A 27,812-nucleotide genomic window follows, 5' to 3' on the forward strand; every position below is an offset into this window, starting at 1 on the left:
GCTGGGACTACAGGCGCCCGCCACAACGCCCAGCTATTTTTTTGTTGCAGTTTGGCCGGGGCTGGGCTTGAACCCATCACCCTCGGTATATGGGGCCGGCGCCCTACTCACTGAACCACAGGTGCCACCCGAAATGACCTTTTTTGAAGTTGAGTTTTATCTATACAATTTGTAGTATTTACCTAATTGGGCTGTTAGGATTACTGTTTGCTTGGTAACTAGCACACAGGAAATATTCAGTAAATGTTAACTATTATTCCTTTGGAGGCTGACTTATAAATGAAGATCAGGGTGTTTGTGCCTATAAACCTGTAATTTCTAAGGTTTTTTTTTTTTTTTCTCTTGTCCATAGAACCTTAGAGGTCAGGAATCTTTTTATTAACTATAAAGCACAATTTTTATAGTCTTCTAACAGAGGTAATGCTTTTGAAAGTATTTTTCATGAATTACATATTATGTTAGAAGTTATGAAATTAGATATTTATATTAAATATGTTTTAGGCTTTCCCCCATGGTATTGAAGTCATAATTGCCCAACTATCTTTTAATGAGCCTTAAATTTAAACTTAAAAATTCTTTTATTATGTAATTAGGTTATTAAATATGAAATGTATGATTTAGAATCAAAAGTTTGGTTTATTTTTGATTTAGAATCAAAAATCAGTACAGTTAATCAAAGTAACCCCCCTAAACTGTCCACACAATTTTGCCATCTCAGTAGTAGTTTGTTTATGCCATAAGCAAAGAAGCCGGGAGAGCAAGTGGTAATGAAATCGCAAAAGGTGTTTTCCACAGCTTGTTAAGAATCGAAATACTGTTTCTTGCAAGATGTCCAAAGCCTTGAAGAAATGGTAGTCGGTACAGGGTCTGGTGAATACGATGGATGACATAGAGTTTCCAAGTCCAGCTTCTGTATTTTGAACAGCTTTGTGTGACATGTGGTTGAGCAGTCTTCTAAGAGGATTGGCCTATTTCTGTTGACCAATCTGGGCTGCTTAATCACAAGCATCCTCATCGTTTTGTTCAGTTGGTTGCAATAGACATCCACTGAAATTGGCTGACCAGGTTTCATGAAGCTGTAGTGGATAATATCGTGCTGGACCACCAAACACACACCATTAGCTTTTTTTGGATGAGTATCTGTGTTTTGGCACTTAATCCTTATCCAGCCATCATGTTGAATGCTTGGAATTGTCAAAAAGAATCCATTTTTCATCACATGTAACAATATGATGCAGAAATGGTTTCCCTTTATGTTGTGACAGTAAAAAAGGCAAACTTTGAGATGATTTCTCTTCTGATGTTTGTTTAATTCTGCAGAGCCTATTTATTCAGTGTCTTTACCTTGCTGATTTGTTTCAAATGGTTGAATATTGTTGGATTACTACTGTTGATCCTCACTGTTAATTCATGTTTGGGTTGAGGTGAATTTGCTTCTACTACAGCTTTCAGCTTATCGTTATCTACCTTGGTCTCAGGTTGTCTATGTGGTTCATTTTCAAGATTAAAATCACAGAATGAAGCTTCTCAAACCTTAAGTGTACTGTGTGTTCATTAGCCACATCCTTCCTAAATTACTTCCTTGATATTTCATATTTGAAAATAAACTGAAGTTTTGACTTGTTCATGGTTTCACAAAAATTGCTGTAAAAAAAACTTAAAAGATGATCACAAGCCAAAACTTGTGTTTGAAAGAATGAAGGTGTACCTTCATAATAAAAATAAAACAAGAAGTGTCAAAGTGAAATGTCAGAGATATCAACTATCAAACTTAGTACTTATAACCTAATATATGTGCATGATAATGTTAAGTCTTAAAACATGAATGTGAAAGTACAGTACATGACATTGTAAAGAATTCACATAGTACAAGACAAGATGAAAAGGTAGGGCGGGGCCTGTGGCTCAAAGGAGTAGGGTACCAACCCCACATACCACAGGTGGTGGATTCAAATCCAGCCTTGGCCAAAAGCTGCAAAAAAAAAAAAAAAAAGATGAAAAGGTAAAGTCTCCTGATTACACTCCAATCCACTGTCCAGTTTTCTTTAGTTGTTCTGGTGGTAATTTCTGTATATCATAATAATGAGTGCTATAATATATATTTTAATTGTGATCTGTCAGTTTTTTTTTTTTTTGAGACAGAGTCTCAAGCTATTGCCCTGGGTAGAGCGCTGTGGTATCACAGCTCACAGCAACGTCAAACTCTTGGGCTTAAGCGATTCTCTTGCCTCAGCCTCCCAAGTAGCTGGAACTATAGGTGCCTGCCACAACACCCAGCTATTTTTTTGTTGTAGTTGTCATTGTTGTTTTAGTTGGCCCGGGCTGGGTTCGAACCCACTACCCTCCATGTATGTGGCTAGCGCTCTACCCACTGAGCTATGGGCACCACCGTGATCTGTCAATTATTAATAGTCGGTTCATCTATATGACCTAATGAAATTTATTTATTTATTATTTATTTATTTTTGAGATAGTCTCACTATGCAGCCCTTGGTAGAGTGCAATGGCGTCACAGTTCACAGCAGCTTCAAACTCTTGGGCTTAAGTAATTTGTTGCCTCAGCCTCCCAAGTACCTGGGTCTACAGGTGTATGCCACAACGCCTGGCTATTTTCTTATTGCAGTTGTTGTTTAGCAGGCCCGGGCCAAGTTCAAACGCGTCAGCCTCTGTGCATGTGGCTGGTGTGGTAACCACTGTGCTATGGGCACCAAGCCAAAATTAATTAATTAATTTATCTGTCTATCTATCTTTGAGACAGAGTCTCACTTTCTTGCACTCAGTAGAGTGCTGTGGTGTCATAGCTCACAGCAACCACAAACTCTTGGGCTCAAGCAATTCTCTTGCCTCAGCCTCCCAAGTAGCTGGGACTATAAATGCCCACCACAGTGCTTGGCTATTTTTAGAGACAGGGTCTCTTGCTCCTTGCTCAGGCTGATCTCAAACCCATCAGCTCAGACAATCCACCTGCCTCCGCCTCCCAGAGTGCTAGAATTACAGGTGTGAGCCGTCACACCTAGCCTGAAATTCATTTAACTTCTTTTTTTTCTTTTTTTTACTTCTCAGGCCATGACTAGACCTGAGACTTTTTTTTTTATTGTTGGGGTTTCATTGAGGGTACAATAAGCCTGGTTACACTGATTGCATTTGTTAGGTATAAAGTCCCTCTTGCAATCATGTCTTGCCCCTAGAAGGTGTGGCACGCACCAAGGCCCCGCAGTGACACATTTAGTTTTTGTTCTTCTGTTAGTAAACTTTACATTATAGACTTTACATAATGTTATTAAATCTTTGTTTCTTGTTGTATCTCTCTTTTTTGATGTATTTCTTATATATTGTCAAGGTATTATGGCATTTACATTTATCTTTGCTAGCTATAATTTAGTCTGAGTCTTGCCTATAGTAGAGGTTGTAAACTGAGGTCTCCTATGGCACATCCCGCCCATAAAAGTATTTTATTTGGTTAACATAGTATGTTATTTTTCTAATTATTTGGTAATGTTAATAATGGGAAGATTTCACATAAATCTAGATTTTAGCTTCTCATTAAAAAAATCAGAGGACTTGATCACACTTGGCATATACTCTCATAGGCCCCAGTTCACTAGATAAGAGTATCAGACATCTCAGATTGAGCATATATTCTTCAGTTCAGCATAGTCCTCACCCAGACCATTTTACTCATTTACAGTTTAGCCCTTCTTGATCTTTGACTTTATAATCCTAGGTCTATTGAAAATATATAACCACCGCTTGTACTATTATGAGCGTATAAGTAGTACGTTTGTACTTATAAAGAGGTAGATATAATTCTATATTGTTAAGTCTGTTCCACTTAAGAGATAAGTATTATCACAGACAACAGAAAAACTGAGAAGTGGAAGGCAAAGTTGGCAGTTTTAAAAACGTAATAATGCTTTTACTTTCTTTTTTTATGGGGGGGGGTTTCACTATTTATTTATGTCCTACATTCCACATCCCTGATGCTTTTACTTTCTAATTCAAGTAATTTAGATTATATAACCTTATCATTATTTTTTTAGAAGGACAAATCAGTTTCTTCTTGATATTCTTGGAGCCCCTTAACTTTCTATTCTAATTTGGGTTACTTGTTTTCTCCTTCCTTCCCTTTTTTTTCCCTTTTCTTCAATAAATATTTATTAAGCTTGTACTGTGTACCTGGTACTCTTCTAGGTGTTTCTGATAACCAGCAATAAAAAGGAAGACAAAGTATGCCGTTATTATTGTAGAGGAAATAGAAAACAAAATACCATGTAGAAAAATAAAGCATGGTAAAGGATATAGTGGGAGTGGGAAAGAAAAACAGGTGAAGCCACTGAGCAGAAACCTAAGTGAAGTGAGAGAGTAAGCCATCTGAAGAGTTTTACAACTTGAGGAAGTAGCAAGCAAAAAGACAGAGGAATGAGACCAAGTTTGGTATGTTTAAGAAGTAGTGTTCTCCACGTGGCTACAGCAGAGTGAGCATGATAATGAGGTAAGTCATAGAGGAAGGCAATGGAAAGAAGTCTGGATTGTATTATGTGAGATGGGCTTCTCTTATAGGGTTTTGATCAGGATAATGGCATACTTTGGTTTACATTTTTCAAGGCCACTCTGGGTGCTTGTGAAGAATGAAAGAATAGGTGGAAATAAAAGGACCAGTTAAGAGACTAATGGAGTTGTCTGAGTGAGAAACTTGAATGGGGGGGGGGGTCTGATAGAGTGGTCTGATTTAGGATGTGCTTTGAAGGTAGAACTGATAGGATTGCTGATGGGTTGGTTGAAGAATAAAAAGTAGAGTCAAGGATAAACAACACGTTTTAAATCTGAAATGATGAAGACCAGTGAGGAGCAGGTTTAGAGGCTAGAAATTGGTGTTGTGTTTTGCCTGTGTAAATTTGGCTTTATCTGAGATGTTTTGTAGGCAGGATATGAGTTTGAGAGGTTGGAAATGGTCAGAAAATAGATGGTGTTTAAAGCTATGATGAGATTCTATAAGTGAGTGTAGATAAGAGAAAAGAGATTGAAATCTGAACCGTGGAGCACTTGATTATTTAGAGGTTAAGAAGAAGCTCTAGCATTAAGAGTCAAAGGAGCAACCTTTATGGTAGGAGGAAAGCCAGGGGAGAGTATTGTCCCAGAAGCTAAGTGAAGAGAGCATTCAAGGAGGGATCAGTCGAGAACTGACCATTACAACCTCAGTAAGCTATTTTAGTTTTAAGTCAACTGCTATTCATCTGTCATTATTTTTATTTTCATTATACTCCTAGCTTGGGTCTACTTCTTTATCCTAAGTCCCTCTTCTCCCTTTTTCTTAGATTTATTTATTTATTTATTTATTTGCTTTGTTGGAGTATATCCTTAAATTTTTTCTGTAAGAGTTGCTGGATGGTAAATTTTGAGTCTTTGCTTGTTTGAAATTGTCCTAAAACTGTATAATCTGCACATATGATAAGCGCTCTAGGGCAGTTTTATGTACCTGGTCAGGTTTGAGAACCATTTCTTTATTAGAGTATTTTTCTCACTTCATCCTGGAGGCAGAACAAAGGCATACTACTTTAGTTGGTTGCACAATAATTCTGCACGTGGATTTTTTTTTTTTTTGCTTTTCTTTTTCTTTTTTTCTTTTTTTTAATTTTTATTAAATCATAGCTGTGTACATTAATATGATCATGGGGCACCATACTGTATGTGGATTTTGATGCCCTTTATTCACTAGACCATTACTTAAGGGGTGGTAAAAATATAAGGTTTGTTTCCTTCCTCTTTATCTTAACAATGTCATTTCATCCATCTTTCATCTTTCAGAAGTTCATAGCAGTTCTTAGTCCATTAATGTATTGCTTCCTTGTTCTTAGCACTTTCATGAATATGTTCTTTTTTATACATCTTTATTGCCATTTATTATATATAAGAATTTTTTTCTGTTTTAATTTTTTCTTTTTATTTTAAGGAAAAGAATATATACCCAAAAGACTTTTCTTGTATTTATTGGTCAGCATTAAGTTATATGTACAATTCTCACGAACAGGTGATAAAGTAAACAAAATGGATTTGTTTGGCTTAGACAGACTCCCCCAGATTTTCCCTTCAAATTTTTTTTTTTTTTTTTTATTGTTTGGGATTCACTGAAGAATTTTTTTAATTGGAAGAAGGGAGGAGCAGAAACTTGTACTCAGGTTTTCTTCTTTAATTAGGAACCCATTTTAATCTTTACTCATTTTTTTGCAGAGAAAATTAATACTTCTTAATGTTTTATTTGTAAATAATTTTAGTTTGTAGAAATGTTGTAAGATTAATACAAAGAACAACTCTGTTTTTCACCTAGATTCACTAGTTAACATTTTGTTGCATTTGTAGTCCCTTTATATATATATATATATATGTATATATACACATACACCTGCTTTTCTTTTTTATTTTCTGAACCATTTGAGAGTTAGTTGTAGATATGTTGTTCCTTTCCTCCTGTTCTGTCACATAACCACAGAATAATTATCAAATTTGTGAAGTTCGACACATAATATTATCTGTATATTTACAGTCCAATATTCAAATTTGACCAGTTGTCCTGATAATATCCTTCATATAATCTTTTTTTTTTTTGATGATCCAGGATTCAGTCCAAGATCATGCATTACATTTAGTTGTCATGTCTTTGTTCTGTCCTTTAATCTGAAATAGTTCCTCATTTAGCCTTTGTCTTGAATGGCATTGACATTTTTGAAGAGTACAGTGCAGTTGTTTTATAGCATGTCCTTCAGTTTGGGTTTGCCTTTTGTTTGTTCATGATGAGTTTTGTTTTTGGCAAAATATCATAGAAATGATCTTGTATTCTTCTCAATGTATCACCTAAAGAGGTTCATAATGTCATTTTGTCTTATTGAAGATATTAACTTTTATTACTTGGTTAAGGTGGTATCCACCAACTATCTTCACCTTTTACCCCTTTGGAATTTATAAGTAATTGCGGAAATGCTTTGAGATCACGAGAGCATTCTCTTCTTCAAACTTTCACCCAGTAATTTTAGTACACATTGATATTTCTTGGCTGAAGTAGTTATTACTATGATAATTGTTAAACTATCTTCTAATTCTTATTTTTTCAACATTTATTAGTTGACATTCCACTTTTATTTTATTTTATTTTTTACAATACTGGTAAGTTTATTATTCACACCCATCAACCCATGAATGGATTAACGAATTGTGGTATATGTATACCATGGAATATTATTCAACCATAAAAAAAGATGAAGACTTTACATCTTTTATGTTTATCTGAATGGAGTTGGAACAAATTCTTCTTAGTAAGGTATGGGGGAAAAAATATCCAAAGTAGTCAGTACTATTATGAAATCAATATATATACATTCCACTTTTAGAAAGAGCTTGTCCTTGTCATTTGTTACCAGTGTAGACTCACAGTCTTTTTTTTTGTTTGTTTTTTAGTTTTTTGAGACAGAGTCTCACTCTGTTACCTGGGGTAGGGTGCTGTGGAGTCATGCTCATAGCAATGTCAAACTCTAGGGCTCAAGCGATCTTCTTGCCTCAGTCTCCTATAGCAGAAGACTACAGGCAGCCCTCACAATGCTAGGCTAGTTATTCTATTTTTAGTAGAGAGGGGGTCTTACTCTTGCTTAGGCTGATCTTGAACTCCAGAGCTCAAGCAATCTTCCCGCCTCAGCCTCCCAAAGTGCTAGAATTACAGGTAGTGAGCCACCATGCCTGGCTTCACAGTCTTATTTTTATTCAATGAATTTTAATCAGTATACTGTGATTATTCTTTCTGATATGTTCAAATTACTCCAGATTTGGCGAGTGGGAGCATCTTTAGATTGTCTCCTGTGTCTTTTTTATTTTTATTTTTTGGCATCCTCATCATTTTTTAGCATTTCCTTCTTTCTGGCATAAGGCTATGTTCTAGGCTTATCATGGCCAAACTCTGACATTAGCCATTTTTCTAAGGAGCCCAGGTTCTTTTTAGGCCTTTCAGTAGGCATTTATTGCCCTTGGTAGAGTGCCATGACATCATAGCTCACAGCAACCTCGAACTCTTGGGCTCAAGCGATTCTCTTGTCTCAGCCTCCCAAGTAGCTGGGACTATGGTGCCTGCCATGATGCCCAGCTATTTTTAGACTCGCTCTTTTCTCAGGCTGGTCTTGAACCCATGAGCTCAGGTGATCTACCTGCCTTGGCCTCCCAGAGTGCTAGGATTACAGATGTGAGCCACTGTGCCTGGCCCTGGGCATTAATATTTAGAAAACAAGATCTGGATGACAAGTTGATTCTTAAGTGGTTGCTTTGCTGTTTGATTTGTATATTCACCACATTTATTTTTAGCCTTTTATAGTAGGTGGAGAGAGCCCCAAAGATCACAGTACACAAATTCTATTGCCTTTTCTGGTTCATTGCTGGGAAGGCCTTCCTTATCCATCTCCTGTGTATTTGGGGAAGAGGATTTATAGACACTGATCATTAAGAAAGCAGTTAGCTGTGTTTGTATGTTATGTGTGTACATATAAAGTAGAATGTTGACAGAAATCCATATCCCTGGGGAGGTACATAGTTTTTTATTTTATTTTTATTTAGTTTTTATTTTTATTAAAGTGACATCTACTTTTATGTGTTTATGTTTTTCATTAATATTTCCTCCATAATAATACAGTTTTTGTTAGATTTGTTATTATTTTTCAGATTAAACTTGTTTTCCGATAGAATTTTGAACTTAAAAATTTTTAGTTTATATATTAGCATGAAAGCAAAATATGGGTTGTTAGTAAATAAAATTGGGAAAATTGTCTGGAAATTCTTGCCTTTTTAACAATTTAGTTTGGCCAAAATTTTTGTATGTATGTGCATACACATATATAAACTTGGGAGAATTTGGTTAAGGAAAACAGACATGGTAGGCAAAGCTAGGCAAAATGAAGAGATGGGTAGAGGTAAAGTATGTTCTGAGAAACAGTGTGGTAGAGCACTCACCATAAAGAAGAATAAAAAAAAGGTTGGGGCTTGGTGGCAGAAACCTTGAATGATCAATCAAAAAAAAATTGAGCCTATTCTGTACAAACAGGGTCTTTAAAAAAAAAAAGAGAGAGAGAGAGATAGGGTCTCTGTTGCCCTCAGTAGAGTGCCATGGCATCACAGCTTTAAGCAACCTCCAGCTCTTGGGCTTAGGCAATTCTCTTGCCTCAGCCTCCGAAGTAGCTGGGACTACAGGCTTCCACCACAATGCCCGGCTATTTTTTGTTGCAGTTTGGCTGGGGCCAGGTTTGAACCCACCACCCTCAGTATATGAGGCTGGAGCCCTACTCACTGAGCCATAGGCGCCACCTGCAAACAGGGCCTCTTAAAAGTAAGCAATTCATAAATAAAACAAATATGGGTAAAATGATGTCCTTTAATTATGATGGGAAAGGGGATACAATATTACCCAGCCCTAGGGACTGGTTTGTTCCTCTTTAGGAGCAAATATAATAATTTGCATCATGAATTCCTCTTTCCAGAGGAGTGTCTTGTAATTATACACGGCAATTCAGAATGCTTGCCAAATGTTCTATTTTGTCAGAGATAGACATTTAATATTTATTGCTTGTTTACAACTATACTCTCAATCTTATTTTATGAGAATGTACCAAATAAAAGTGGAGTTTTTTGTTTTCTATCTAGGCAATGAAGTATACATGTGTTTTTACTTTAGAGGAAGTGAAGCAAATGAACTGGCATTTATTAAGATCTATGTATACCAGGTGATATGTAAGTAGCTTTATATAGGGTGGACATAAAGTTTGTGTGCAATTTATTATGTTAAAACTATTTTAAATTGTACACAAACTTTATGTCCACCCTGTATATACTATCTCTTCACTTACAGCCCTTACAAAAAAGTAGTACTCATCCTCTTTGTAAACAAGAAATGGAGGCTTTAAGGGGTAAGTTCAAGTCTAGCTACTAATTGTCAAAAGGGGGATTCAAGCATGGGTCTGTCTGACAATTGCCAGTGATCAGTAGTGTTGTTCTTTGAAGCTCTTGGAAGTCTACAATAAAGGGTTGCTCTGCCCTTCTTATAAAAATGCTTAAGGCCAGCAGGTAATAAAAGATGGTGTGGATGGAGAAACAGTTGTAAGTGATTTTTGCTAGCATACAAAAATAAGAACATAAAGTGGGCCAAGAAGAGGATTTCTTGTAGCCAGGCAGAAATGTCTGTTAGAATATGTAGGAAGGGATCATATCATCATAGAACTTGAGTGAATGTGATCCTAAGGGAAGATCAGTAGCAGTGATTTTATCAGAAGTGAGTCATCTGACAGCTCTAATCAGAATCACCCCCTTTATTATAGCTGAGGTCATCCATGTGCTTTCTCTGATGTGCCTGTTTCAAGAAGAGATTGATTCCAGACAAGTGAAACATACCTGAAGATTCTGGCTTGGACATTATAAATAACCTGACAAGAAAGTGAGCTTCAGATTTTACAACTCGGTGGTAACGTTAGAAGTATTTGCCAATCTGTGGTCTTCCATCGCAGTACTTTCCAAACTTCTACCAACTAACCCTAGAATGGTTGGAAATTGAACACATAAGCCCAGGAATCTTGAAGCATTACTTGAGGTGATAAGGGAGTAATTTTTTTTTAAATTCTCCTGTTTTATACGTAGGGAAAGCTTTTGTTCATTTCCATCTGCTTGTTAAAATGGAAAGTAAATTATTTTACTGGTTGTCTCCTAACCCATACCCTAAATCTTCAAGTACAATGGACAGCCTGGGAAGAGGGCACTTGTTTTACTGTGATTTAGCAGGCTCCTACCCATTGGCTCAGAGCAGGTACTCCAGTGTGAGGTACCTGCTTCCAGGGTTTGAGCTGCCACACAAGCATCTGCTGAGGCTTTACAGATAACAGAAGGGGCAACCACATTTTTGTTGACTTTCCTATGCCTTGTGACTCCTTCACTTTTCTTGTTTCTTCTCTCCTCCAAATATGGATTTCTTATTTAGCAAACTACTATGTTTTTTCTTTCACTCGATTGGCATAACTTTTTAAGGGCTGAGTCTCTTGATGTGTCCCAGCAGTTTTATTTTTGGAATTTCTTTTATTGTCTTACGGGGGAATGTAACCAAATATATCTGATTCTAACAGGTACATATTTTTTCCTCATGTTGCTACTTTATTTAAGGCACAGTTTCATATATACATTACATATATTTGACATTACAAATAGTTTAGTGTGGGTGTTATTTGCTAGGGGTCTCTTCTGGGGCCAGGGGATTGGGGGTGGTGGTGGTGGCAAATTGTCATTGTTGTCACTTGGATAGAAGGAAACAAGCTCAGGCCAACATATAAGAAAGCTAATTTCAGGTTGTGAATGAGTACTAGCTTATGTATTGTACTTCTTGTTACTCCTGGTTGGTTTCCAGTTTTTGTTGCAATCTTGACAAGACTTCAGTACTTTTTGGTATTTTAACAGGAGTGAGGGCTTCCTTTGTAAAGTTTTTTTTTTTTTTTTTTTTTTTTTTTTTTTTTTGAGACAGAGTCTCACTTTTGTTGCCCTCAGTAGAGTGCCATGGCGACATAGCTCACAGCAACCTCAAACTCTTGGGCTCAAGCGATTCTCTTGCCTCAGTCTCCCAAGTAGCTGGGACTACAGGCACCTGCCACAAGGCCCAGCTACATTTAGAGATGGGGTCTTGCTCATGCTCAGGCTGGTCTTAAACCTGTGAGCTCAGACAATCCACCCACCTTGGCCTCCCAGAGTGCTAGGATTATAGGCATGAGCCACCATGCCCAGCTTTGTAAAGTATTTTTATACCTTAATCTTATTTAAAAAAGGGTTGTTGCTGATTTACTGATACTAAACACTATTAATAGGTTCCTGTTAAGCTTTTGAATGTTTGTTTGGGACATCATTTGGTTCCAGCTTGCTATCTCCTGAAACCCCATTGTTGACCTTTAACTGGTCTAATTCAGCTTGATCCATGTTTCCCCACCATCCCTCTACAAAACCATCTTTTGTAGTTCTGTCTTTCGAGTGATGCCCACTACGGAAATAGCTTTTTACATAGTCTTTCAAATTAAAAAAGTTTTTGAAACTAACATGTCATTGTATGTACCTTCTTAACAATTTTATGAGAAAGGTAGCATGGGGATTACTATTGCATTTTATAAGTGAAGAAATAAGAAATGAGTGGGCATGATTTGCAGGTTAGTGACAAATGCAGGAATTGACCAGGTCTCTAGACTTCAGTCCACTGAACCATTTTGCCTCAGTACCCTAGGTGTGTTTAGAAACATTTTTTGGAAGTCTTCCAAAGTGGGAAAAATATATTATGAAGGTTGAATTGTTTACAAAGAAGAAGATAGGCTGAAGATTTTTTTTTCTTTTTTTTTTTTTTTTTTATTGTTGGGGATTCATTGAGGGTACAATAAGCCAGGTTACACTGATTGCATTTGTTAGGTAAAGTCCCTCTTGCAATCATGTCTTACCCTCAGAAGGTGTGGCACACACCAAGGCCCCACTCCTCTCCCTCCTTCCCTCTCTCTGCTTGGCTGAAGATTTTTTTTTAAATTTATTTATTATTAAATCATAGCTGTGTACATTAATGCAATCATGGGGCACCATACACTGGTTTTATATACCATTTTACATATTTTCATCACACTGGTTAACATAGCCTTCCTGGCATTTTCTTAGTTACTGTGTTAAGACATTTATGTTCTACATTTAGTAAGTTTCACATGTACTCTTGTAAGATGCACTGTAGGTGTGTTCCCACCAATTACCCTCCCTCTGCCCATTCTCCCCCTCCTCTTCCCTCCCCTCCCTTTTCCCTTTCCCCATATTATTAGGCTATAATTGGGTTATAGCTTTCATGTGAAAGCCATAAATTAGTTTCATAGTAGGGTTGAGTACATTGGATACTTTTTCTTCCATTCTTGAGATACTTTACTAAGAAGAGTATGTTCCACCTCCATCCATGTAAACATGAAAGAGGTAAAGTCTCCATCTTTCTTTAAGGCTGCATAATATTCCATGGTGTACATATACCACAAGTTATTAATCCATTCGTGGATCGATGGGCACTTGGCTTTTTCCATTACTTAGTAATTATGAATTGGGCTTCAATAAACATTCTGGTACAAGTATCTTTGTTATAATGTGATTTTTGGTCTTCTGGGTATATACTTAGTAGAGGAAATGTAGGATCAAATGGCAGGTCTATTTTTAGAACTCTAAGTGTTCTCCAAACATCTTTCCAAAAGGAACGTATTAGTTTGCATTCCCACCAGCAGTGTAGAAGTATTCCCTTTTCTGCACATCCACGCCAACATCTCTGGTCTTGGGATTTTGTGCTGTGGGCTAATCTTACTCAAGTTAGATGATATCTCAAAGTAGTTTTGATTTGCATTTCTCTGATGATTAAGGATGATGAGCATTTTTTCGTATGTCTGTAGGCAGTGCGTCTGTCTTCTTCAGAGAAGTTTCTCTTCAAGTCCCTTGCCCAGCCTGAGATGGGATCACTTGTTCTTTTCTTGCTTATGCGTTTGAGTTCTCTGTGGATTCTGGTTATTAAACCTTTGTTGGAGACATAACCTGCAAATATCTTCTCCCATTCTGAGGGCTGTCTGCTTGCTTTACTTACTGTGTTCTTGGCTGTGCAGAAGCTTTGTAGTTTGATCAGGTGCCAGTAGTGTATTTTTGATGCTGCTTCAGTTGCCTGGGGGATCTTCCTCATAAAATATTCACCCAGGCCGATTTCTTCAGGAATTTTCCCTGCACTTTCTTCAAGTATTTTTATAGTTTCATGTCTTAAGTTTAAATCTTTAATCCAGTGAGAGTCTATCTTAGTTAATGGTGAAAGGTGTGGGTTCAGTTTCAGTCTTCTACAGGTTGCCAGCGCCATTTGTTAAATAGGGAATCTTTTCCCCACTGAATGTTTTTAATTGGCTTGTCAAAGATCAAATAACAGTAAGTAGCTGGATTCATCTCTTGGTTCTCTATTCTGTTCCATACATCTACCTCTCTGTTTTTGTGCCAGTACCATGCTGTTTTGATCACTATCGATTTATAGTATAGTCTGAGGTCTGGTAGCATGATTCCTCCTGCTTTGTTTTTATTTCTGAATAATGTCTTGGCTATTCAAGGTTTTTTCTGATTCCATACTTTCCAAAAAATAAAGTATTTTTTTTATTTTTAGATCTTTAATGTGTGACAGTGGAAGACCACATGATTCTCTCAATTGATGCAGAAAAAGCTTTTGATAATATCCAGCATCCCTTCATGATCAGAACACTTAAGAAAATTGGTATAGAAGGGACATTTCTTAAAGTGATAGAGGCCATCTACAGCAAACCCACAGCCAGTATCATATTGAATGGAGTTAAATTGAAATCATTTCCACTCAGATCAGGAACCAGGCAAGGTTGCCCATTGTCTCCACTGCTCTTTAACATTGTAATGAAAGTTTTAGCCATCGCAATTAGAGAAGAAAAGGCGATCAAGGGTATCTATATAGGGTCAGAAGAGATCAAACTTTTACTCTTCACAGATGATATGATTGTATATCTGAAAAACACCAGGGATTCTACTACAAAACTCTTAGAAGTGATCAAGGAATACAGCAGTGTCTCAGGTTACAAAATCAACATTCATAAACCGGTAGCCTTTATATATACCAACAATAGTCAAGCTGAAAAAACAGTCAAGGACTCTATTCCGTTCGCAGTAATGCCAAAGAAGATGATATATTTGGGAGTTTATTAACAAAGGATGTAAAAGATCTCTGTAAAGAGAATTATGAAACTCTATGAAAAGAAATAGCTGAAGATGTTAACAAATGGAAAAACATACCATGCTCATGGCTGGGAAGAACCAACATTGTTAAAATGTCCATGCTACCCAAAGCAGTATACAATTTTAATGCAGTCCCTATTAAAGCTCCACTGTCATACTTTAAAGATCTCGACAAAAGAATACTTCATTTTATGTGGAATCAGAAAAAACCTCGAATAGCTAGGATATACTCAGAAATAAAAACAAAGCTGAAGATTTTCTTTTTAAGATTGATTTTAAAAAGCGTTATCTTAAATTTAAGGAAGAAACAAGTTTTCTGAATTTCAAGAAAGGACTGGTCCCTGTTTTAGATAGGTTAAAGATGTAAGCTTCTTGAAAACCAAGCAGACTAAATCAGAGAAGTGATAGTGAATCGTTAAGTTTATTTTTTTTTCTTTATTTCTAGGGGTGGTATTTTATTCCTTTGAGATATTTTGAAAAGGTCATGGGTAGAAGGATCACACCTGATTCCTGTTAGGAATTTTTGTGTCCATGAGATTGGTCAAAAGTAGTAATGGAAGTTCTTTAGCTAGTTGCGAGAATTTAAAAAACTTACAGAAATGGTCCATTTCACTGAAGGAAAACTTTGGCACTTAAAATGTGATAACTCCTTTTCTTTTGGCTGGAATTTAATAAAGCCTGATTAGAGGCTTTATTGAATAAAGCCTGATTAGAGGCTCTTGTTGGCAGCAAATGGGCATGACCAGTTAATTATTTTTGAAAATTGCTATCTGTTTGAAGACAAGGAATCTATGAGGAGAGAGAATAATCAAAGGAAGGGTTGGAGTTTGATAACTGTGCTGCAGTGATGAGAAACGTCCATGAGGTGGCGCCAAGAATTTGCTTAACTGTTGGATCCAGCGCCTGGAACACTTGAAGCCCATTTCAGCTTCTCCCCCCTTGTGAACTGTGGCTCATCTGCAGCTGTGCCCTCAGTTCTGGTCCCTAACTTCCGCTGAACCCTCCTGGTGCTGCTATTTGTGTTCTGTATTGGCATCTAACCATATTTTGCCTGCAGTGAAAGCTTTGGGTATTGGCTCCCTCTTCAGATGCTAAGTTTCTTGAGAGTAGGCTTCAGCTACATTTATTTTAAAGCTTATTCCTTTCTGTATTTCCAGCAGTGCCAGGCCCAGGACCTCTGAGTTGCATTACTGAATTAACATCTGTTGGTGATCTGTGGGCTAATTATGGACCTCCATAGGCCTCACCTTCCATATATATTTTTTGCTTTGAAGAATGTTTACTGATATTTTCCCAGGTATATGAATGACTTTTGGGGGTAAGGATAGAGATTTTGTGTCTGTAGATTGTGTAGTTTCATAAACTACTGACCAGCCACTTTCAGTAACTTCAAAGACAATTAGTTATAGAAATCATTCCTGTGTTTGGGTCTTCCCTGCAGTCCTTTAGTTGGTCTTGGCAGTGGGACCTCCATGTGTGACAGACAGCAGATGGCTGTGGCGTTCCCAGGCTGTGTGCCATGTAGGTAGGAGCTTGAGAAAAGCAGAAAAGAATTCTCCTTTGTAGCGCTCATCCCTCTGTCTTGTTTTGTCTCTCAACAAAGAATTCTATCACAGCATAACTATCTGAATAGGAAAGAAAACCTACTCTTACCAAGGAAAGGGCCGGAAAGGGCAGCAGTGTCGTGAGCGTATTTTAGTTGGATTATGTCATTTTATTGGGGACCATTAAATAAATAGATGTTGGGTTTTTCTTTTTCAGAAAACATATAAGACTTTTAAACCAATTGGAAGGAAATCTGAAAAGGTTTCATAATAATGTTATTTCATTAAAACAGTCAAACTATATTGTCTAGTCCTGACTCTAGGTCTGTCCTCTTTATTGTGTGGATACTTTACCAAAGGGTGTGATTTGGTAACATAGTCAAAAGTTCTGTGTTTGATAGCAAGCCCATGAGTCCATAAAACTCTAAGCAAACATCATTTACATTTACTTCATTAAAAAATGAGTCATAATCTAGGCAATACTGGAGATAGTAATGTTAGTGTGGTATATGGCTGCTTCTCTAAAGGCTGTTTGTATAGTTCCTTAGTGAATTTGATAAACTAAGGCCATATTTTTATTTCTAGAGCTGAAAGCATGCAAGTTAACAGTTTTGACCTCTGAATGTTTAGAGTACCAGAAGTTCTGATTATGAGATGAAAAGAAAATGACAGCTTTTCTTGTCCATTAAAAAACCAAGACTTTGATGGCATTCCTTTGTCCTTTGTCCTACAAATAGGGTACAAACTATGACCTCTGATCTTTGGGGTAGCATTATTTTAAAGAAGCCATCAGAATTGACTTGTTCTCTTCTACTCATCTTCTCTGTGAATCTGAATTTTGGTTTATTATCTTTGGCAGTTGCATTTAAATTCATTGAGATGTAATTGGGTAGCTTATGAGTGAATTTTTAGAATTTTCTTTTTGGGAAAAAAACTGAGAACTGCTAACACAAATTGACATTGCTAATATGACTGCTTTATTTTTAGGTGATTGGTGAGGACAATGTGGCAGTCCCCTCGCATCTCTATAAAGTGATCCTGGCCCGTAGAAGCCCAGTATCTACTGAACCTCTGGCACTAGGGGCCTTTGTGGTACCCAATGAACCCATTGGCTTCCAACCCCAGTTAACTGAATTCCAAGTGAATCTCCAGGACCTGGAGAAGTTGTCAGGACTGGTGTTTTTTCCTCATTTGGATAGAACTAGTGGCATCAGGAATATTTGCTCTGTGGATACCTGTAAGCTCCTGGATTTCCAGGAGTTCACTCTGTACTTGAGCACAAGGAAGATTGAAGGAGCCCGATCAGTGCTCAAACTAGAAAAGATAATGGAAAATTTAAAGAATGCAGGAGTTGAACCAGATGATTACTTCATGAGTTGCTATGAGAAGAAACGAGAAGAACTCAAAGCTAAGGAACAGTTAGGAACCCAGACAAAAAAGCTATCTTAGTTTTTATCTTAGAAGATGTGTGACCTTATCTATGATGAAGCAAGTGTGCCCTCGTCAAGCTGATATATTTTAGTGGCTTTGCTTAAAAGTAATGATGGAATCCTAAATTTACTATTAAAAATTCCCCTAAAAGATGAAGATCTAGAACTTTTTGGTCAGTATTGTATTTGATTTGGAAACAAATTACTAAGAAAGTTGTTATACCTATAGATCGAGGTCTAATCTGTGTAAAGTTAACAGGAAAACTGTGTCCATAGATGGAACTGCATTTGTATCTCTCTGGATATATAATAGTATGTGAAGGCACTGTTTAGTTCCATTCCTTCAAATCATGTATTGTCTTAAATGTATCTGCTTAGCCTTTTTGGAACACAATATTGCACTTTTTTTTTCTCCTGTGACGTGAGTTGGTCTTGGAGATGGCTTTTGGAAATCCTCTATGTGTTAGTCTTTCCACTTGTACTGATCTTTGTTTCTTGTTTCTCCTCTTGTGAACCTACTATTTTTCTACTTCTGTCTATATAGAAGCATTCAGCAACTATAGTTTCTGTTTACTTAGTGTGTTCTGTTTGCTTGGCTCAGTGTATTGTCTCACAATGACCCTCTGAGATAAATATGTCACTATCCCCATTGTGCTTCGGAGAAAATTGAGGCTTACAGAGCTTAGTATCTTGCCCAAAGTTCACCTTCCCAAAGAAATCTGAGATACATAGGTCTGGAGTATGCAGGGTTATGGAAAGAAAAACTAAGATAGATTCGAATTTTCCCTGACATGAATAGAGGCTTTTGACTCAGAAATATATACCTATTTCCACTGGTGTCTGTGTCTTAGGATTACTTGGTAAAGAAGTGTTTGGTATCTTGTCTCCTTTGCAAGCCAAAGGGACTTTAATGTCCTTTGACTTGAATTCACCTCAGCTCCTCAGATAGAGCAACTACTTAGGAGTTAGCACAAAACTTTGTAGGATTTATCAGAACCCTTGCTTGCCTCCAGGGGTGCAGTTCTTCTAGTGACCAGATGGTGCCAACTCAGTGTGTTTTTTGTTTTCCAGATGAACTTTTGTTAAAATTAAAGAACCTAAGAAAGGACTATGCGCATAGGTTATGATTTGCTTGCCTCTGTGCCCAAGTGTCTACCTGGGTAGTATAGGGCAGGGGGTACTTTGGGCCAAAGGTCCAAAGGCAGTTATTTCTGGGGGAAACGGTAGTTTTTCTGAGCCAGATCTGTAGTTTGAGTCCTTTTATAGACTCGTATAAGTATAGGCAGTAAAATGTTTAGAGGGCATAAGATCTTGTCTAAATCTGTCATATTACTGCTGTCTTTCCAAGTGGTATTACAAGAGCAATTTTTGTGGTGTTTTTGTGTTTGTCTCTAACAAATGCCAAGGCTTTAAGATAAAGATAAGATTATAGTGATTGACCTTGTTCTGCTCCTTCATTTGGGTAAAAAAGAAAAGTTGAGGGGTCAGAACACAGTAGCCTGATTAATACTGTTCTGTTTTATCACACTGTTCCTCATTAACTTGTGCCAAGTTCTCCTCTTTTCAGGCATGTACAGCCAAAATGTCACTGTGACCAAACAGTGTTATTTTCTGTCCTCATTGGAGAGGTGATGGTGGGACCTGGGTGTTTCTTCTGGAGCTTGAGGGAGGCAGCTCTGTGGGATAAGTCCTAGGTACTTACTGCCCATCTCCAGAGGCAGGCTTCTGACTCCCTTCCCCTGTCACTATGCTCTTCTCTGTTCTGCTGACCTGAATTGCCAGCAGTCTTGGAGTTATTTCTTTTGCCCTTCTCACTCCTGCCTCTCCACTTAGATGGCAGAGAATCTTGATTTTTAGATCAATAAGTGTCTTAGGTTTTTATTTCCTATGAAAGATGCTACCTGGTCATTGTGAAAAATGGAGATAAGAGTTTGTAATAGAAAATTGCGGTCTGCCTCTCCTCATTTTGATATGTAAAAATTTTGTTGGATATAGCAGTGATGCCTGAATTATTGTCTCAACACTTTAAGAATACCCCAAATAAACTTGAAATGTAAACATTGACTAGAGCTTAGAATTTTCTTCTGGGTAAGATCACTTCAGATCCTTCAATGTGACTGTTGCTTACTCTGGATTCTGGTGCAGCAGATGCCTAGGCTTCTCTCCAGCATCAGATATGTCCCTCTAGATGCATATTAGAGGAACATCCAGTTACCAAATGAACTTGAGCAGATCACTGTCCAGTCAGTACCTGTCTGGGTCCAGCTGGATTCTCAGGCTGAGCGTGGAACTCAGCTTTCCATTCCTTTCACCCTCAGAGAGTCCTGCTCTGAGTGAAGGCTGCATTCGAAGAACCTCTAGTCTGGTGGGTCCTGTTGCTGGAAGCCCCCATCTGTGGGTGAAGGGGCTTCCTCCCTCATCTTTCTCTGCTTTCAGTGACATCTTTATTGTGAAATTCCAAATTCTTTGGTCTCTGGATTGAGGCTGTTTCACTAATTTATGCAGCAGAATAAGACCTTATATAATAGTGTAAGTTGCAAAGGTTGGGAGCATGGATATCAGCCTCAATACTTGTTAGCATTTCTACCCTCACACTTTGACTTTCACTTAGCTGAAAACTTCTCGCCTACCTTTGGGGCTTTGATTAGAGCTGTAGGCTGAGCCCTATACTTGGAATGACTGAGCATTGCCATGTCATCTGTGTCCCCTGGCTTCATCCTTGTAAGTAGGTGTTACTGACATCAACTTTATGAATGGCAAACTTCCCATTTAGCAGTCCATCTCTGAACCTGTCTCTGCACCAGGGCTCTGCTGTTCGGTTCTCTGCTTATCCCTCTGCCCTGTGTCTCTTTCCTTCCTTTGGGCCTTCTTGGGACAACTCCATGCTCCTCCTGGATCCTCACTCTATTTCATTCTGGTAGAGCTGGTCAGGCTGACATCATACCTGGCATGGAACGCCTGCTCCTGCCTGCCTCCACACCCAGCCTCTCAATCAAGCTTTGTTTTGCTGGATGTTGTCATTCTTGGAGATTGTCTATCAGGGATCAACCTACAGGTTGTCAGAGAGGGCCAAGCAAGATGAACTGCATGTTGACATGGGCCCCGTGTAATTCAGAGCATTGGGGACGTGGTAGACAGGTTTCTCTTTTCTGCTCCTGAACATGCCTTTGAGGCCAATGGACTGGGGTATCCTGACTGCACGGGATACCTCTAGGGGTCACTGTGGTCTAATGCCACACTGCAAGACTCAGTCTCAGCTGTGACACTGTCCCAGCATAGAACGTCCAGCTCTGTAAGCCACAAAGAATGCATTCAGCCTTGCATCAGGCTCCAGACTCTCAGGCTAGATGGAATAGCAGAGTTTATCTTGTCTGGGGCTCATATCACAATAACCTAGTAGCTTAATTTTTTCCCCTAACTTTATTTTGAGAAATCTCAAGCCTCCACAAAAGTCAAAAGAAGAGTACAATTATTGCCCTTCTGTCAATGTTTTTGTCTTATTTGTTCTTTTTTCTTGAAACATGTAAAAGTAATTGTTTAAAAAAAGTAAGCTGTAGATATGACACGACTTTTTTATTGACAGTTGACTTTTTAAAACTTCAGCTTGTATTACCAAAGAATGAGGACATTCCCTGATATTTCTAAAATATATCTAAGAAAATTACAAAGAATTCAATATTATCTAATAAATAATTTCTATTAAAAATAGCGATGGTGTTCCAAAATGTCTTTTTTTTTTAAGAGGAAAAAGGTGGAAACAATTTATTTTGAAGGACAGCTACCCTGTTTCCCTGAAAATAAGACTTATTTTAAGGTGTGCTCCCAAAGACGCACTAGGTCTTATTTTCAGGGGATGTCTTATCTTTCCTGTAAGTAGGTCTTATTTTCGGAGGATGTCTTATTTTCGGGGAAACGGGGTACTAACACTCATCAGATCTACTGGCCTGATCAAAATGACTTATACTTTCGTTTTACATCTAGGTTTCATACAAGGTTCATATTGTTGTATCTAGTCTCTTAATCTAGAACAGTCTGCCTTGTATGCTTCAAAACAATACAGATCCTCCAGCCAATTCTTGAGATTTTGTTTCAGTAGGTCTGTTGTGAGGCTGGAAAGTAATTTTTAAATAAGCAACACTAGTTCTGATTATCAACCTGTTTGGAACCAGATTGTTGCCTACTGTGCTGCCTCCCTCTTCCAACACATAAATCCCCTAGACAGGAGTCCTCTGTCAGATACACCTTTGAGCTTCCAAATGTTTCTAAAGGAAAACATTCTCCCATCCCTTTGGGCGCCTAGGTATTCAATTTTCTTTCCAGTAGAGCTTCATAAAATTAAACTGAAACTCTCCCTTCAACTCCTATACATCAATGACAGGCCACACAGAACTGGCTGGCATTTACTTTCACCTGATAGTCCTTTGGAAACAGGAAGCTCATAAAGACATTGTGGTATCTTATTTCATGCTCATGTGCTCATGAAATTCAGACACTTCATAATTGTGATTTTATGTGGCCTCATGATGTGGCAGCCACAGCTGGGCAAAGCAGGATGTGGTGAGAGCAGTGCTAAATTGAATTGGGGTATTGACTTCTCTTCTTAGGGACACTCTGTTTTTCTCACTATATCATTGGTACATGTGGAGCTCACTCCAACTAACTGCCTCAGGTCTTTTTTCATGATCTCCTGTCAAACCACTTTCATGTTATGTACTTACGTAGTCAATTTTTGGAATATAAACGTGGGATTTATGTATGCCCAACTGTTTAGATTTCATCTTGTTATAGTTTGTACTCATCTTCAAGTGAATTCACATTCTTGATCTTGTTTTGAATCTGACATGTTAGCTATGTCTCCCAGCTTTGAGATTGCAGATTGGATAAATAAGCCTTCAATGTGTTTGTTAAAAACATTGAATGAGACAGAGCCAAGGAAGATCCCTTTGGTTAAAAATGTATTTTACATGGCAACCTGCTATATATACTTACCCAACAAATTTCATCTGGTAATAGTTCTGATATTTTCTATTAAGTTCATTTCTACTTGTTTTATTTATTTTTTAAAATGAATTTAAAAGTTTTTTAGCCATAAAAAAATTTGATTTCTCAAAATCAATTCTTGTAAAGTCCCCTCTAAAACAGTAGGCTTACAGAAAATTTATTCCATGAAAACAGAAAATCACTGTACTTTTGGTCCAAGATATGTTGGACTTTTTCTTCCTTCTTCAGATCACAGATGGATATAACAATCTATGAACGAGTGTAGTTGGCCCAAATGTGCAACATAAATACAGAAGCGATGAACAGAAGACTCATAACCAATACTGAAACAGGGCCAACTTTGAGCCCCAACTGTTCCATATAGAACCATCACATGCCCTATGCCTGCTGAGGTCACAAAGCCTGTGCTCCTTGTTCCACAGCTGGCATTTTTCCTTTGCCAGACAGTGGATCCTGCCTGTAGGGTAGCCACTGCTTTGCTGGGAGAGTGCCCTGAAGAACTGACCTTAGTGCCACTGGGGGCTGGACTGGGCATGCTGGAGACTGGAGGGTTGCAGGGTGGTGAAGTGGACTTCTGGAAAGTTGTGGAGCCCCAAAGGACTGGTAGCTGGAGAGACTGGCTCATTTCTGTTTGTTTTTAAAAGAAAACAACAGTAAATTGATGGCAAAATGCAGAAATGGGTCTCCATAACAATTTGCCTATGAATCATTCTGGGACAGGGAGAGTACATGCCACATCTCTGGGTCCACATGGTATGGCTGGCTCAACGCTTTGGATACCTGCAGTAGGAAGGGAGGCACAATTGGGTCCCACTTCTCGTGCTTATCTTTCCACTTGTGAGTAGGGCAACACTGGGCAACTGACTTCATCCTACTGAATCAGGTTCCTCTTCTGGGAACAAGTTGAGAATGATCTGCAGGATTGGTTGAGGATTGAATAAGATAACACATGTGGTTTAGTAAGCTCTTAGTAAATGGTAGTCAGTTACTGTGAGTTCTTGAAGTTGATTATTGGTGACTGGTGAAGGTTGTCCTGATCTGAGAGTGAAGGACAAAGCCTGACCTCCGAAGCAGTTTTGGTCTCTCTTCCCAAATCCTAAGACTTTGTATGATGTGTTCTACCAGCCCTTTGACCACTTCAGTGCTTTCCAGTTAGCACAGCATTTTCCCATTAGAATCCACTCATTCTATCATTTGAATTAATACTATTCATTCCATTTCACAAATGAGGAAACTTTAACTCTAGGAACTTACCTGGGCTTTCTAGCTTCCAATCTAAGATTTACCCTCCAGCCTTGCAAGGTTGTTGTAGTTATTTTAATTTGCTTTATGGTTCAGTTATTCATGGATTTACCCAACCTTACAATGCCTTGCTAACTTTTCAGAGGCAGGTATGTAATGGAGTTGACTCCTTTTGGGGGCCCTACAAGGTTCTGCAAATAGTAGGCGCTCAAGAATGTTTTGGAGTTACCCCCCAGGACAAGAAAGTGGAGCTTACCCTGTCTGAGTCCTAATGTGCTTGTTCTCCTTGTGGGGGGCCCAGGAAGGTGGGGGTCTGGGTCTGCCTGAGTGCTTGTGGGCAAACCTGGGTGAGTATAGCAGAGAAGTGGGCCTGTGTCTCAGTAACACCAGACATGGTGATAGCATGCCTGAATTCCCAGGGCACTTTTACCGGGGTACTCTACCTTAGGTTTTGTAGCATCTGGTCTCTGGCCTGAGGCAGCTCATCCTGGTAGGAAGATGGGACCAAGGAGGTAGTATTGTGTGCTAAGCAGGGACTTTTATGTGTTTGGTCCTAGGGGAAACAGAGCTAAAATTAGGTCTTCCAGCCATGTGCAGGTGTGAAACCCCATCCTCTCCCCTACCCGCAACCAGGAGCTCAGAATTATTTCCATTCTCTTCTTCCAGCCCTAGTTACTCCACAGGCACAAGATGAAATGTCCTGCCCCTGGGGGCCGGGATTCTTTCTACCCAAGCATCTTCTAAAACAGTGGTGTAGGGACAGAGACAGGCAGAGGCTTAAGTTTTCTGAGCCTTCTTAGCATCTCTAGGCCTTAGCACAGCTGGGGCCCAACTAGTTCCTTAGACCACCAGATAGGACAAAGCTTTAGTTCCCTAACACTACCATGAAGGGACTCTGACTTCTCCCACAAGCTTCCCAACTGATGTGCCCCTGCCCTGCCCACCCCTTGCCTTTCAAACACAAGCAGAAGAGACCCCATCGGGGGCCGGGAATGATAGCCCAGGACAGTCTGATGTAATTGTGCCCTCACTTTCTACATGAAGCTGAAACTTGAATAGACTGGCACTCCTTGAGGTTAAATGTGCCCCCTCAGTCTCCCTTCACTATAGCACTTGGAACTCTGCTCTCAGACTGATGCTCAGACCTTTCCAGGTTCTGGTCTGGGGGTCAGAGCCTTTCTTCTAGCTTTCGTTCCTCTATGTACTTGCAATGGGATTTCAGGTAAATGGAATTTCCCCCACTCCTCACTTTCTGCCTCTATAAAGATAGTCTCTAGGGTCCCTTCCCATTTGGTGTCTTTTAACTGTCCAGGGCAGAGCAATCCTTAGAGAAAGGCAGACTGCCTGGGTGGTTTACAGAGGAGGCACACTGGGGCAGGCTGGAAGCTGCAGGGGCAGAGTGGGCTGAGGGCCTCTGAGGAGGTGTGAATGAGGGAGGCAGAGCAGGGCTGGTGTGGACAGCCCTGTCCCAGCCCTATCTCCCATCTGCGACACCCTCTCCACACCCCAGCCCTGATAAGCAGGTGTGAGCCACGGCTGCCTTGTGACAGGCCCTTCGGCAGGGAGGGTGATGGTGGGGGTCCACTCCATTTCTGAATTCAGACATCAGCATCTTTCTTTCCCCCACCCCCAAGGTCCTATCACTCTAGACAGGCCCTACCAACCAGGCATCCTCCCTGACACTAGCCCTTGACCTTGAGACTTTATTTCTGCTCCATGAGGCCTCAGCCTTCTGATGGAGTGGTAGGAGTAGACCTCCATTAGTCCTTTCTGGCAAAGTACCAAGGGGAATGGCCATCTAACTCCGCCCCTGGGCCTGTTCCTGCAGTGACTGCTATTGCTGGGGCCTGGCACAGTTGGTACTTCTTATCACTGGGTGCACCTCAATGGCTGGTCCTCTTGTCACCTCACCCCTTCTGCTCTAGTCCCTTTGGCCATCAGCTTCTAGTCATCTTCTCAAACTCCCCAGCTTTTAGACCACTTCCCTATCTGGGCCAACGCTCTTTCCTCTAAGGCCAGCCACTGTTCACTGGAAGGCAAAGGCCAGAAACACCTTATTTCTGGGTTCATGGGCATGGAGTGGAGGGAGCAGAGAAGTCTTGGACAAAAGAGAAACAAACTTGGAGCTGTTGGGCGGTGCCTGTGGCTCAAGGAGTAGGGTACCTCCATATACCCGAGGTGGTGGGTTCAAACCCAGCCCTGGCCAAAAACAAACAAACAAACAAAACCCCAAACAAACAAACTTGGAGCTGTAGGGAAGGGGAAGAGGAAGACAAATAGGACTGAGCTGGAGGCTACAGTGTCTGTGTCTAGGCCCTCATCCCCTCCCTTGCACACCAGGCCCTAAGCCCTAAGACCTTAAACTCTGAACTTCCTTCCACTCTCTAAAAGGCTCTCTTTTGTGTTCAGATCTGCAGATTGCATTGATTCACAGGCTACAACGATAGTGGGACAGGCAACCCCACCTTTGTGTGTGTGTATGTAAGGGTGTGCTTGCCCTTTGTGTGCATTCCTGCATATGGGTTCCACCCTCAGCCTCTGCACAGCAGCTGAGGTGTCAGAGTTGGGGAGATAAGCAAGTAGCTTAACTGCTCTGTGCCTTAGTTTCCCCATCTGTATAAGGATAATGACAACATTGATAATAGATAGTGCCAAATATCTTGTAATACCAAATGTGCTATAATATGTCAACTGTTTTGAACAGTGCCTGCCACAGAGTAAGCACCGTGTAATTGTTGACCATTATTAGTACTTTTGTAAATTTTATTTTCATGTCATTTAAAGCTTACATACAGAAAAGTTGCAAGAAATTCCCATATATCCTTTATGCAAACTCAAATATAGTTTGTATTTTGCCTATTTATTTTCTCATTCTGTCTTTGTATGTGTGTATATAATAATTTTATTTTTTCTGGATCACTTGAGAATAGATTGAAGATATCCTGCCTTTTTATCCCTGAATATTTCAGTGTGTGTTAGTAAAGACAAGGATATTCTTCTATAAAATCACAGTGCAGTTATCAAAGTCAGAAAATCTAACATTGTCTAATCCATAGTCCATATTCACATTTCATCAGTTGTTTCAGTCATATCTCCTTTATGTCTATTTTTTTTCCTGTTTCAGCATTACTCACTGTGTTCAGTTTTAAAGTCCCTTTTGCTTTCTTTAATCTGGAAGAGTTCTGTAGACTTTTTTTGTGTTTCTTGAACTTGACATTTTTGAAGGGTGCAGGCCTTATTATTAATTTGTAGCATGACATCACTCAGATTCTGTTTGATGGTTCCTCATGATTAGTTTCAGGTTGTACATATTTTGGGCGCACCTACTGTATAGGTGGTGGTGTGTCTTCCTCAGCACATCACATTGGGAGGCATGCGATGACAAGTTTCCCATTTGTTAGAGATGTTGTCTTTGATCACTTGGTATCTGCCAAGATCTCCCACTGTAGAATTACTATTTACTCTTTGTAATTCATAAGTACTTGTGGGGAGACTATATTCCTTATCAAACTTTTCCTTATTTTCACCCACTGGATTTTCTACTCCATTGTTTCTTCCAAATTGATTAGTTGTTCCATTCAATGTGGCTTCCGTGTCTTTTTTTTTTTTTTCAGTTTTTTTTTTGGCCAGGGTCAGGTTTGAACCCACCACCTCCGGTATATGGGGCTGGCGCCCTACTCCTTCGAGCCACAGGTGCCGCCCTGGCTCCTGTGTCTTTTGACATATCTTCATTGGTCTTTGAGGTCTTTTTTGCTTTCTGCCACAAGATGTTTTTGGTTCATCTGTTTATTTTCCCTGCTCTAGCTGT

General features: G+C 39.2%; 1 protein-coding gene and 1 pseudogene across 4 annotated transcripts in view; one reads left to right on the forward strand and one right to left on the reverse strand.

Annotated features, from left to right (window-relative positions):
* The window catches only part of EXOG (exo/endonuclease G), a 43,069-nt gene extending 21,622 nt beyond the window's left edge, over positions 1–21,447 (forward strand). For 2 of the 4 annotated variants that reach the window (XM_053600849.1, XM_053600851.1), the window contains one exon: positions 17,319–21,447. In XM_053600849.1, coding sequence (XP_053456824.1) covers positions 17,319–17,780 — 462 coding nt within the window. In that variant the 3' untranslated portion in view covers positions 17,781–21,447. The remainder of the gene's footprint in view (positions 1–17,318) is intronic. The other 2 variants (XM_053600850.1, XM_053600852.1) reach the window with 1 other exon arrangement.
* Positions 21,448–22,914: 1,467 nt separating this feature from the next.
* LOC128592747 (protein transport protein Sec61 subunit beta-like) lies at positions 22,915–23,297 on the reverse strand (annotated as a pseudogene).
* Positions 23,298–27,812: the final 4,515 nt, after the last annotated feature.

Source organism: Nycticebus coucang, chromosome 8 (genome assembly GCF_027406575.1).
Source record: "Nycticebus coucang isolate mNycCou1 chromosome 8, mNycCou1.pri, whole genome shotgun sequence".
NCBI lineage: Eukaryota > Metazoa > Chordata > Mammalia > Primates > Lorisidae > Nycticebus > Nycticebus coucang.